Source organism: Xiphophorus hellerii, chromosome 18 (assembly GCF_003331165.1).
Source record: "Xiphophorus hellerii strain 12219 chromosome 18, Xiphophorus_hellerii-4.1, whole genome shotgun sequence".
Taxonomy (NCBI): domain Eukaryota; kingdom Metazoa; phylum Chordata; class Actinopteri; order Cyprinodontiformes; family Poeciliidae; genus Xiphophorus; species Xiphophorus hellerii.
The window spans coordinates 19168212-19182159 of NC_045689.1; the positions used below are offsets into that span (position 1 = coordinate 19168212).

Consider the following 13948-nt stretch of genomic DNA (forward strand, 5'->3'; position numbering starts at 1 on the left):
GTAATTAATACTTTTAGGTTTTTTTTCTAGTATTTTCTTATTATGTTTAGTACTTTTCCATGTAATATTTCTCTGTGTTCAGCAAGGTAATTATGCGCTTGGTATTTGAGGGAAATTTTTCCTAGATATTTAAGGTTCTTCTGACAATTTTGAGATGATAGGCATACAAAGCAGATAGTGAGAATATAGACTGAAACCCAACATTTAACTACTTAAAATTGGGCATGTGTTTCTGACAAACAAAAGTAGCATTGAAATAAAGTGTCATGTTGCACATTGTCACATTACATAGTGATAAATATAAACCATAAATTTGTCATAACTTTTTAAATCCCATTTAATTTCACAGCTCATTAGTATAGCTTCAGTTAAATAGAGCATATCAATGTTTGCATTGAAGTACTTCCTCTCCACGAATGTGGAACAGGAACAGAAAATTTATTCTTTTTTGTCTATGTCTTTTGAGGAAGACAAATAAATGGTGATATGTATAAACATGTCGATATTTACCAACATTCTTTGCACAGGTGACATACTATTAGAAAGTGTCAGTGTTGGAAATATGAAGGTTGTGCCCTCGTGTGTTCAACAGTGATCCCACAGCTGGTCTATTCAGGCAAGATTGTGAACTTGACTTTGAAGTGGAATGGTTAAAAAATTTTATAGCACCACTTTGATAATGGTCCTTTGATTAATTTAAAGAACTTCCCTACACCACCAACATTAACTGCTTGTGTTCACAGTACATATAAATAAATGCTTTTATGATACATTGATTCATGGGTCATTGCTATAGTGGGTAAATCTATAAAACTTAAATATTAAAAAGCCACATAAATTTCTCCTTATTCTATGTTAAAGAAAAACATCAATAATTTGTTGTTTACAGTGTTTTTATTGTTGTTTCTTGTAACAAACCATTCATTAGAAACAAAGAAATTTGCTTTTTGATCACATTTACTGCACTCACCAAGGTCTGGAAAACTGACCTGATAAGCTGCAGAGCTTGATTAGTCTAAGTATGTTGAAGATAAAAATATAGTCTCATCACATCGTGATGTTACAATCCTCTGATTTCTGTGCTTCAGACTGTGCTTTCATGCAGGTGGTGTCAGAGTCATGGCAGCAGCATGAACTGTGAATGCTGCTATGCTGATTTGCCGCTTAACTTCCCGCCAGGCCTTCTCTGGGTCAGCTGAGTTCTCAATGTCAAACAGTGCGTCGTATATCCCAGGAAAAGACTCCCCTGCATACTTGTTATGGCTGCTGGGAGCGAAAATCACATGCCTGAAAAACAGAGTAGAGATGGGGGAGAAAAGACAGCATTGTGTTAAAGGAGAGGAGATATGAGACAATATATTTGTGTATTCCTTGAAAACATGCTGAAATTAAACAGGAGAAAAGCTGGACATCCTCTGTAAAGCTCTAAAGCAAAATAAAGTAGTATGGCCTTGGATGAATTCATGAAAGGCTAAGCATCAAACTAAAGAAAACATTAAAGAAATATGTATGATGTGAGGGTTTTCTTTGGACGCAGCAACAGTTAAAATTACTTAATTGTTGAGTGTAGCACAAGAATTATATAAGATAATTACTGAAATAACTGACTAAATCAATTTTGCACCTGAAAAGGCGGGTAAGTTGATCTACTCAGTGTTTTTTAAGTGTATAAAATTTGAATTTTGGAGCCAAAGTCTGTTGTAGATCAAATTTATATGGAAATAGGTCAAATTAAAAATAATAATATGTAAGTATAAATGTGTTAGATTTAAAATTTTCAACTATGATGTTGGAAAAATTGAGTTTTAAAGCCCTCTCTGTAAATGTCAAACATTTCGTCATACAATCAGCGTCCTGATTTTCATCCCTACTGACAGACACACTCATCTAAAACGTTATCTGGCAGATTAAACCTGGGCTCTTCTCTGCTCAGAAAAATGTAGATACAAGGAATAATGGAGCAAACATTCATATAAAGAACCAAAACAGTTACCATGTACAGTGGTGATAAGTTGTCAGAGTAATTAAGACTTGTATTTATTCTGTAGAGCTGTTATCACAGTATGAAGAGCACTAACCTGTAAAAGGGTCTGCCTGGCAAGCCAAGAGGGTCGATGAAGGCTCTTTCAAGGTACATGAGTTGGTCATTCATGATTCGCACCTGTAAAGGACTAAAACAAAATACCACTGCACTGGAAATCACTGTTGAAAGGAACAACAGTTTCTATGTTTGCACAAATTAGAGTATTCAAGCAGTTATTTACTGTTATTTTCAGTTTAACCACAGATGTAAAAGGTTCAAGCTCTTACTCCTCTATGTTGAGAGTCTGCAGACGCTCATGGAAACCTTTGGCTGCATTCGTAAAGTTTTCCACTGCAGAAAACAGAGATTCTAGGGAAAAAAAAGAGAAAACCTTAGAAAATAATTAACTCCAGCTGCAAAAATACGTCACCAAGCAGTAATGCCTAAACAGCAGTAGTGCCTAAACAGAATCAACAGGTAAAGGTGAACATGAGCTCACCGAATGACACTTTGTACGTCTCCATTAGTTCTGTGTGTGTCTGTGCCAGATGTGCGATGCTGTCTGCGTACTTCCTCAGGGAGTCTGCGTACTCATTAGCATCGAGAGGAAGCACCTGGGAATCTGCCAACAGGAAGATGAGACCTCCTCTCACCTGAGCCACCGCCCGGAGCCTCCTAAAGGTCGGGTCGTAAAACTTCTCCACTATCTCAAAGGTTTCATACACACTGTGATAGACAGGGTAGCTACTGTATCGCTCTGTTTTCTGAATGGACACACAAACATACAGAGAACAGAACATTTCTGTTAGTTCTTAATATAATTACCTCCTACATTTATGAGCAAGACTCAGCTCAGAGCCAAACTGTAGTACAACGCTTTTCTTAATTATTACTAACTATTAGAAATTTGCTAACTTTTTAAAGTTGGCATGTCAAAGAGATTTTTCAGTGCAACATCAGCAGAGTAAGAAAGGATTAGAAAGCGCTACGTCAGTCAAACAAAGCACACCTCTACAGGCTCACACTTTATAAATTTAAAATATCCAATGTGAAGGAATATTATTGAATATGTTGGACATGTGTGCATATCTAGCACTCTGAAGAGTCTCACCTTGTTCTTGGTGTATCTGGCTCTGCCTGCCGTGATTCCCAGCCGGATAAAATAGGCCTCAAAATCACTGCCTGACCCAAGTTTACTGATCCTAAATCAAACCAGGAAGGAAGACATACTTACTTAGTGATTTTTGGATTTACATATATTTCCTTCCAAATAATTAGCTAAGAATAGACAACAGATTTTAAATGGTTGCCCATTTTTCATCTGAGAAGTTATCACATAAATTTAATAGTTTGCAAAAGGCATCACATTAACTTCTTTTCTTTTATAATCACACTTCATTGTTTTTCAGTTGATCTTAATGTAGATTACATTATTTTTTCTCCATCTGGAAGCATTCAAAACACAGACGTTTACAACAGTCTTTGGTGCAATAACAGCTGTGAAGACTTATGACATCTGGTTAAAACTTAATCAAATCACATGTCAGCGACTCTCGGAAAACAAGTAGCAAAATCTTTTTATTTGGCTAAAAAAGAACTCACGAATCGGTTAAAAGTACTTTCAAAAAATACAAAATAATAAAAAAAGGGATATATGAGAAAAGTCAAACACAAAAAGTATCATTGTTACTACTGACCAGGCTAACGTGGTCAGGTAGTGATGACTGCATCATCATTTCATTTTGTCAAAGAGACTGGGTGAGGCGATCCGAAGGAAATGGAGAAAATTGAAATCTGCTGTTTTAAGAAGTGCTGGGAACTTTGAATCAAAACTCTAAACCATATAGTTCACAAAACACTGATGATATTAAAAAACAAAAACTTAAAGTCTATGATCTGAATTGATTTTGCCACAGCCTAAGTCTTTATACAACCTTAAGCATAAACATTTCTGCAAATAATATTAGAGAAACATATAAAATCCACATGCAGAGGCCAACACAAACATAGGAGCATTTGTTTTTTACCTTAATTGAACCAGTAGGTGGCACTATTTTATGTTGCAATTTGTTTATACGCTCAGCGTAAGTGTGGAACTTTCTTACTGGTTACTGGTGGTTGGAAACACCAATTATTTACCGCTGCGCTTCTACTTTGCTACTGGACAGTGTTTGGGTATGTAAGCTGCATTGTGAAAACTGTAAATGTATAGTTACAAATGAATGTTTTAAGATTTGGAGGAAACACATTAAACCATACTATTTCAAAGTAGGTAGAGAGAAATTAGTGCCCATTTAGCACTTCAGCAACATCCCTCTAGGTTAATTATTCATGATTTTGGATTATTTTTGTTGACAAACATATACAGTAAACATCATTTAGAGAATAGTTTTTCTTCTTAACTTGTTTGTATATTACAGTTTGTGGTTATTCATATAAAATCACAAGGTTTTATACCGGGGAGCATCACGGTCATTGGTCCAGTTGTCCCTCTTATGCCAGCTCTCATACAGAGAGAATCCCTCCTCTCCTTCCTCTGGACTTGATATCTACACAGAAATGTGGACAGAGAATCAAACCTGGACAAGATTTAAAAAACAAAACAAGAAGATAGGACATTTAAACAGATTTTGGAAAAAAGCTTATACACTTCCATCACGACTCTTACTGTTTATTGATTTTAATATTCCATGGAAACGGTTCCTTTTTGAAGGCTTAGACATTAAACAACCAACTTCAATACATTTTAAAAGCATAAAATTTTACTTTTTTTAATCTAATACTCAACTGTTTCTCTATATGTCTGGTTAAAACAACCTCAACAAGCTGTGGCTTGATAATAGCCTATTAGCCACTAATGTCCTAATATATTTGTGACTGCATAGTTGAAACCAACAGAACAGAAATGGTAAGAGGAAAAATTTGAAGTTTTTCTTCTTTTTTTAAAGTTTATGGAAAGTTTTTCTTGCTTTCTTTGAATGAATCTGGTTTTTAAGACTTGTCTCTAAATTTCAGTAGGTTGAATATGTGAACTTTTTCAAAAGCTTAATGTAATTCTGCTTTATTCAATCCAAAACCAGCTTTAATGTGTATTTGGAAACGTTGCCCTGTTTTATACATTTTTGTGTTGCGAGCTCTGTCCATCTGACACAAACTGTCTCCTTCACAAATAAGTAAACGGCTTAAAGTTATTATGAATAAACTGAGAGTTGCTGGAAGAAAAATGTCACGATCCACAATCCACCAGATTTCACATCAACATGGTGTGAGATCCTTTTTTAACTTTATGTATGATTGTTGCATTATTAAAAACCCAAGATGGATATGATATTTATGAACCTCATAAGTGAACACTTAACAGAACCACATGTATCAGACAGGCTGTGCTCACCTGCTTGGTGAGGTCGTAGACTAACGTGTGCAGTGACGGAGTGCAGTCAACCCTCAGCGTGTACATACCTGGAAATTCAAAAGACAAATTAAAACCAATCAAATCGACTATTTCTGACTGAGAGAACAGAGTCATGCTCTTTTTTGTTCACCCTCTATGCCAGAGTCTGCATTGATGTAGGCCACAGCTCTCTCCTGCAGCAGCCTGGCATTGTCCTGTTGGGATTGATGAAGTTCAGTCAGTGCGTCTACGTGTCAATAAGCCTGTATTCATGATTGCTTCTGTGCTACCTCGGCCCATTCTGTCGATCCCAAAAGACCAAACTCTTCTGCATCCCAGCTGGCAAATATCACAGTCCTCCTCGGCCTCCAACCTACACCACGATCAGATAGAGACGCCGAAAAGCTGATCGCTGAATTTGTTATTATCCGTTTTACTCATTTGAGATGTTGCACCTTTTTTGAGCAGCTTGCCAGCACTCCTCACTGTTTCATGAACCAGTGCTGCTCCAGACATCGGGTCGATTCCTCCAAACACCCAGGCGTCACGGTGCCCTCCCAGGATCACATGTCTGTCTGTACAGTAGCAGTTCAAACCACACTTTCTTATAAGTATATTGCCTTTAATGCCAAAAGTGGTTTTCTTTTTGCTTAAATCATCTTTCGACAACAAAAAGGGGTTGGTTTTTCACTTTTGCCGAAATATGATTTAGGCCGTTATTTTTAGGAATGTAATGATGTGAGTTTAATAAACCGCTTTGTAATTTTTTTAATAATAGATTTGTAACCCTGACACAAAACTTGCCCTGTCTATGCTTGCAAGCATCAGACTATTCTGGTAGCAACCATGTATAATAATAGACAGCAGGTTTCATGAGTTGACTTTAAATAAATAAGTACCGGGCTCCAAAGCTCCTCTGATCTTTCCAATGACGTTGTAGATCCTGGTTACCTGGTTGTTGCTGTAGATGTTCATTCGGACCTTACTGCAACAAAACAGGATCCAAACAAAGATGAGAAATAAACACCAAAAGGAGCCAATGTCAAATTTAGCTCAACATTAAATGCCTGCTGCAAGGAAAACATTTATTCTAGTTTCTAAGTGTTTGCTGTGCAGCATGGTGTTTCCATGCAGGGTTATGTGTGAAAACGAATGTGTGTCACAGACAAGAGGCACAGGAGGCATCATTGTGCTTCCACTGGCTGCTTGCCACCAAAGGGTCACAGGTTTGCAACAGAGCAACAAGAAAAAAAGGGCAGAGTGAGGCACCTAATAAATCAAAACAGAGTGAAGACCGAACTGAAGTGGCAGACGGACAGTTTAACAGAAGAGATGTTGATTTTAACAAATGAGGGAGTGTGAGTATCATCTTATTGCTGAATGATAACTTCAGTATCAGGAACACTTACTGACTCTTGAAGTCTTCCGTGAAGCCCGGTCCAGTCTTATAGGAGACATTCAGAGCTCCTTTCCAGTTGTTGGGTGGAATCTGTCCCCCCATGTTTCTGTTTCAAATACATCGTAAATGTTTTACATAAAAAATTAAAGACTACTATATCTACAGCAAATATGCAAACAGTACTTTGCATATGAGATGATGATTTGGACACATATCATCATCGTCATCTAGTAGAGAAAATATGTACTTTAAGAGATGTATTGCATCGTGGAAGCCGATTGGATGAACTGGAATCTTGGGAAGTCCGACTCCTTCCTCCGGGTTGAGCCTGTAGGTGTATTCTGGATGGAAATACATAAGTGTGACAAGCTGTCCTATCTACTTTTCTTTGCTAATACATCCGTAACTTTCTCTCATTTTGTCAGTTTAAATTGATAGGAAAGTTTTTATGATTTTCCGTTCTTCAGCTCATTTAGCTGAAGAATGGCTAAGCCATTTGAACACATGGATATGCTTTGATCTAAACTCTTTTTCTGTAGCTCTGCCTGTGTTCAGGCTAGCTCTCTTGCTAAAAGATAAACCTCAGCTATAACCTCAAGTCCTCTCCAAGCTTTCTACCCAGGATTCCTTTTTTAAGGTTTAATCCAGATTCCTATTGATAATGACCTGATCCCCACAGCATAATGTGGCCACCCCCACGTTTTATGGTGAAGGTGTTGTGTTCAGGTTCAGGTTTATGCTTTGTACTTTTCAACCACTTAAATAATTTTGTTTGCAGTTCAGAAAACACAAATAGGTCACATCTGAACAGACCGTGTATTCTACAGGTGAGCTGTAGAATAACATGCCTGTTATTCCACAGCATAACAAGTGCTTTGGAATAACAGCACTTGTTGTGCTGTGCTGTTATTCCACTGGCGTGCGGCGAGTTTGAAATTCCTGTGGCTTTCTCTGTGACTGTGACAAACCATGGAAAAGTTCAAGGGACATCAACACTTTTGCTAAACATTTTATGCACTCATGCAGGCTATAGAAACCTTTTTTAGCACACCTTTAGCCGGGTATCCTGGTGTGAGGGGATCTCCTGCTCCATTCAGGTTGAGAACATTTCCTCTCTGAGCTCCTCCGCCAGGCAGGTTCCAGCCGTCAGGGTACGGCTGTACAAAGCCACGGTTAGTGACAGAAGTTGTCTTCTATCTATTTCCCACCACTCACAATGTCCCAGATGGTAAATAACAAGGGATCGAGAGAATGAATACTACATTTCTTACTTTTTTAACCAGGAATGTGTTGTTTTTTTTACTTTATATTAGGTTACCTTGACTCCTGCAGCCCAATAATCAACAGGATCAGAGAACATAATGACTCCCTTTGCTCCTGCTGACATGGCATTCTTCACCTTTGAGACAGAATGAGCACAAGAGAAAGTGCTTATTAATGTTGGTCATGTCATGAGAACTGACAAGGCAAATTAAATGTCAGGAGATAAAAGTGTAATGTAAGTCCGTCGAGTTCAGATCACATCTTTAAATACCTTATTGCCTCTGAATATTTTCCCATATCTGACTATTACAATCTTCCCTGTCACACTGATGTTCATCTCTCTCTCTAACTGGAAAAAGTCCTCTGTTCGGCCGTAGTTCACGTACACCAAATCTCCCTAAAGGGACATGAAATAAAGAGGAACCATATTTTGCTGCACTGCTTTCTGTTTCATCGTGAATGTGTGGATCTGAATGCACCTCTGGATGTCCCTTGGGAGAGTAAGCACTGTATGGAGGCACAATGTTGGAGACGTCCTCATAGCCGTGTGGAACTGGTTCAGCCAAGCTGGTGTTAAAAACCTGACAGAGCGAAGACATAGTGAGACCAGAATGACATTAAACTAAATAATTGAATCTGTTGCCAGCTTTTTGAAGTTCCTTGTGCTTCATATTATCATTATTTTTTGATTTGACACGAAACAATGATATTTGACACAACCAACGTGTAAAGAATACGACACCATCAGTTACACAGTAATACAATCTGATGCAACATGGTCAAACACAATATGATGCAACATATTGTGTGCTTTTAACTCATTTTGACTTTGATGCAATTACAATCTAATATAATATGACACGATATGATACAAAGCACTACACACTACATAATATGTTACACAATTTCATGCAATATATTGCAGCATGGTACAATATAATAATAAACAGGGCTACAGTTAAATATTATCTTAGTTGTCAACTTTTCTGATGATTAGTAATCGCAGTCAAGTAATCAGATAAAAACAACTCCAGATATCTTATTCTAGACACTGAGTTTAGTTCATACAATGCCAAAAATACAAATAAATAATTCATTTACTTTTGAAAATAAGAAAATATAAATTTGATTGCCTAAAATGCAATGACATAGCATTCCTTTAGTGTACACTTGATCATTTGTAGAAAAGGATGCATTTGCAGCTAAAAATACTTCTAATAACATATGTAGATTATATATACAGACAAAAAAAGGGTTTTATCTTAAATGCAAAATGTATATATATATATTTTCTACAGTTTTGCCTTAATTACTGCTCACGATTAATCCAATTAATTGCTTCAGCCCTGCTTTACTATGTTGTCTGATTTGAAAAGACTCAGTACAATAAACTTTATAGCCTCCAAGTAAATATGCATTTTGAACTCCACTATCCGAAACAAATAAAGGACACTAAATATTTGTGCTTTGATCCACATACACAAATTAAAATATTGCGTTTTTTATGGCTCTCCATTTTGTTAATAGCAACTAACATAGCAATAATGAAAAAATATTTTAAACAGCAGATCCAACTTATAACAAATATATAATCAAAAAACTTCATTTTAGTTTGCTTTTACACAGAATTGTTAATTTACTCATTTCAATAGATAAGTAGCAGACTAACTAATTTAGACAAAATTCTTTAAGTTTATTGGGTTTGTGGTTGCATTTTTTTTTAACTTTGTTACACTGTGTCACAGATTTATTTTTACTCTGCCTTTGTGTTTTTCCCTTGTGTGTTTTTAGCATCACTTGTGTTCAATTAGTCAATCAGCTCTGGTATATTTTTGGAACAAATTTCATGTTCAGCTGTTGGGTCATGAGAGTTAGATGAACTGAATTTTACTGTCCATTTTGTCTCATTTGCATCTGACTTGAAGGTTGCAAACTGTTGCAACCTTCTGTTCTGAACTCACAGTTTTATACACTGTTTGTAAATACAAACAATGATTCCAGTTATTAGTGGGGAAAAGTAATTACTCCTGTTGTGAAAACATAAATGAACTGTGATTAATCTGACTAATCATACTGACTAAAGTGAAATGTTGATAGTGTGATGGTGTGTTTCTGCTTTGCTGCTTCAGGACCAGGATCTGAGTTGCTCAAAGAAAAATAAATAAATGAAATCGAAATTTTGGAGTGGCCTGGTAAAAATGTATTTAAATTAAGCTGAGAAGCCTTTGCATTAATTTAAACTTTATACTTGAAAATTTTCCAATGTGGCTGAATTAAAATAATTTATCAAAGAAAAGTGGGCTGAAAATACTCCACATTGATGTTATGGGAAACACCTAGTGACAATTGTTGCTTTTATTAGATTTAGAGGCAAATCACTTTTGTTTTTTTTCCTTCAAAATGAAACGCCACTTTAAATTTACATTTTAAAAGAAATATAGATTTAAGAGCAAATTTTACAGCACTGTAGCTAAGTCCAATTTAGATTTCCTGTGGCTTGCTTCCTTTTGGTATCATCTCTTTTTATAAGCTAAAACATACAATTTGAACAAAATATTAAATATAAAACTACCACAGTAAATTGCGAGAGCTTATTAAATTAGTGTTGATACATTGAAATCATCATGAAAATAAAATAAATACAAAAAAAAAAACAGTGACCACACATCACCTTTACTGAGCTGGTGGAGACTCACACACATTTGGGATTTTATTACCATAAAATCAAACTTTCTCGCTTTGTGCCTCCAGACATGGTGATCAAAAGTGGACCTGCGTGTTGTCCAGCTGGACGTTTGTCAGCTGAAAAGTATTACTGAATTATCTTGAATGTAAATCCGAATTTTGTCAAAATTTCTTAATGCATCCCAGTACGCAGCTGGGATGGATTAGTCCCAGTCCCAGTTCTTTGTTGGTTTTGTGCTGTTTCATTATCTGTGTCATAAGACACAAGCAGAGGTTTATCTCACAGTGAAACTATAAAAGGACCTTGAACCTGAGCGAAAACTTGCAGAGGGAAGGAGGAGAAACTGCCTGGAGTGGTATGTGATCCCCACATGCTCTTCACAAACACACCCTGAGGTAGTTTGTGGACTGAATTAGCCTTGTCATTGAAATTTGTGAGAAAATCTACATCTTTTCACCGTACTGGGATAAATGAAGTGATTGTGGAGAATCTTCCTTCACAGTGCTAAAAACAGTAAATTAGGTTTGTTTCACTAAATGTTTTCCAGTCATGCACAAGGAATGCTGTCAAATTAGTTTGTAAATGTGAGCGCCAGACATGGGGAAGGTTATTATGAATGCAAAATGCAAGAAAACAAATGCAGTCTTCTGCTATACAAGTCAGTCTTGCTGCACATCTTGCTGGCAGCTTCCTTACCTCTTTCCCATTGTGATCCACTATGGAGATGTAGTTTGGCTCTGATTTATTGGGATAGGACAACAGGATGTCATAGGGCACCATCTCCACTGAGTCCAATCCAAAGTCCTGCCACTCCTTCATGATCTCCTCTGCGTATTTAAGGTTCTGCTCCGTTCCAGCCAGATGGGGGAGACGGGTGAATTTCCTGTAAAGAGGACAGTTACTGTGACACTCGTGGTCTTAAGGCTTGTGTCAGCTGTTCTTTTATGTCTGATTTTGAAATTCAAAAGTTGTGTCTTTCTCTGCCTGTTGGTACTGTGCAAGATGGAACGAAATTGGAAGCCAACGCATTCCTTTAATTTTTTAGGTGCAGAGGCACTTTTGAAAAGCCTCGTTTGAAATTGGTTCTTTTGTTTACCGGAGATGGTCTCTGATCAGGTCTGACTGCATTTCATCCAAAAACTCCACCAGGTATTTGCTTGAGGTCTTGTGGTTGTTCGTAGTTGCCTTTGAAGGCTTTGAGAACCATCCTAAAACACAAAATGTACAAAGCATACAGTCGGGATGTTTGAAAAATTAGCAGTTCTCATGTAGATAAATAATTATTTCTTATAAATCCCTACTTTGAAGATAACAGTAAAACAGTGAAAGATAAGGTCCAAATTATTCAGATCCTCCCATCTCAAAAGGAAACAAAAAAAATTAAAAGTATCAAACTAAAAACTTCTGCTTTACTTTGATTTTAATAGGTCATAAAGATTATTTATACCCTTGTCAATAATCAATGGTAAAATATTTATTAAGAGTTCAATGATCAATCTTCTTATAGTTTTGTTAATTTTTTCCATGTTTCCACTGCTAGTTTGACAATATATTTGTTTGTAATGTACTCCAGGTTTTTGACGTTCATTAAGCCTTTTTCCCATCACCCTTATATTCAGCTTCCCCCTCAGGTTCTCGGTCAGATTCAAATCAAAAATACTGGCGGCATCATTCCAAAAACATTTATGTTATATCTCTTCAGAAGAAAGATGTTTAGATGATTAGGCTACCTTTAAATTTGTTACTAGTAAGAGCAATTTGAGGTTAACCGCATATACCACTGTGCAAGTATTTTTTGCAATGTGGGGAAGCTTAAAATACCACCTTTAGTATGGTTCTAGCAAAGATCTGTCTCTTTCAGGTTTTTATCTTCCAGTGGACACTTCAAACACTGGTAGCTTGGCTAATTGTTGCTAGCATTAAAGTTAATTTTTCAGTGAACACATATTAAAAAGTACAGAAGCAATACAGTGAAATAGATAATGGCAAAGGACAAAGTAAAAAATTCAATAAATAGATCATAAACAATGCCACCATTGCTACTTTTCTAACTTCCTGCAGCAGTTTGCTGCTCTGCAGTCCTAACTTAAATAAGCTCAAGCTTGCTTTGAGTTTAATCTTTATGTTTGATATCTGACATATACAACACTGCTACAGGTAACGCTGTTAGTATCTTTCCAAAGAATGCTACAAAGCTACAGTGATTCATTGTTTGAGGTTGCTTCTGTTTCATTTGGAGTTAAGTTGCTCAATCCTTCAAAGTGGGGGATGGTCACATGGATGTTGGTCAAAAACACTTATCTGCTGTGGAGAATTACCAGCCTTAGCCAGCCTTATATTTTTAACACAGCTGTGGTTATAGGCAGTGAGTGTTACCCTGCTGTTAGTGCCAAGATATTGAATGAGTCAAAGTGGTGACAGTCACACTGAGGCTAAACAGCATCACAAATCCTGCACAAAATATAACCTCCTCGACTCAAGATTGTTAATGCAATTACAGTGGTTACTGAGCAAAAAACATGTGATTAAGCTAAATGTCTCCATAATACTGCGACATTTGAGTCAAAAGCAAACAGCCCCAAACATACACTTTGTGTTAGGCTGTGTTTCTGTGTCTCACCAATGCAGAAGCCCAACAGGAACAAAGCTGTCACAACCACAGTCCACCAGATCCAACGAACCAACCTGCTCTCCCGCTTCATTTCCAAGCAGCTCTAGGTCCCAGAGATCCACACAGTACTGGCTCTGCACAGGCTCAGATAAAGAGCGTAATTTGCTTAGAAGTGCACAGTGGGAGAAAGGCAGAGTGAGATGGAGTGAGGCAAAGCGAGCAGGGAGGAGCTGAAAGTCTGTCTGCTAGAGGCGGTGAAAGAGAAGTTGGGAGAGGGAGCTCATTAGTGCTGTTCTTTGTCAGGGCATTTAATGTGCACCTTGGCCATTCATGTGCTGACTCAGTATTTGTCATTATGAGCACAGAGGGCCACTTTGAAGAGGCTTTCTAATATCAGGACATGCAATACTTTCAAATTAGGGAAGGGGAGGGGAGACTCCCGACAAGATTAACTTGACTGATGTTCCTGTTGAGGAAGTGCTGCAGAACTAACTTTGTAAAGTTCACAAAGCTGCAGAGAAGACCATAGGTAAAAAAATAAATTAATAAAAAAAAATAAAAAGCCAGAATAAATG

The 13948-nt window shown here is 37.0% G+C and overlaps 1 protein-coding gene across 1 annotated transcript; it reads right to left on the reverse strand.

Annotated features, from left to right (window-relative positions):
- Positions 1 to 875: 875 nt before the first annotated feature.
- Positions 876 to 13607, reverse strand: naalad2 (N-acetylated alpha-linked acidic dipeptidase 2). Its single transcript, XM_032545092.1, has 20 exons — positions 13383 to 13607; positions 11859 to 11970; positions 11459 to 11645; positions 8556 to 8657; positions 8348 to 8473; positions 8132 to 8212; positions 7865 to 7970; positions 7061 to 7154; positions 6824 to 6919; positions 6314 to 6399; positions 5870 to 5989; positions 5705 to 5787; positions 5566 to 5629; positions 5415 to 5482; positions 4481 to 4572; positions 3135 to 3225; positions 2523 to 2787; positions 2311 to 2392; positions 2079 to 2171; positions 876 to 1287 (listed from the first exon to the last, which is right to left on the reverse strand). The coding sequence occupies exons 1-20, from the start codon at positions 13462 to 13464 to the stop codon at positions 1098 to 1100; spliced, it is 2220 nt and encodes a 739-aa protein (XP_032400983.1). The 5' UTR covers positions 13465 to 13607; the 3' UTR covers positions 876 to 1097.
- Between the last annotated feature and the right edge of the window lie 341 nt (positions 13608 to 13948).

Coding starts and splice junctions, on each gene's coding strand:
- naalad2 (XM_032545092.1), bottom strand. CDS start 13,464: ATGAAGCGGGAGAGCAGGTTGGTTCGTTGGATCTGGTGGACTGTGGTT. Junction 4,573..5,414: donor TCTACGACCTCACCAAGCAG/GTGAGCACAGCC, acceptor ATTTCTGTGTAG/ATATCAAGTCCAGAGGAAGG. Junction 1,288..2,078: donor CCAGGCAGACCCTTTTACAG/GTTAGTGCTCTT, acceptor TCTGTTTTTCAG/GCATGTGATTTTCGCTCCCA.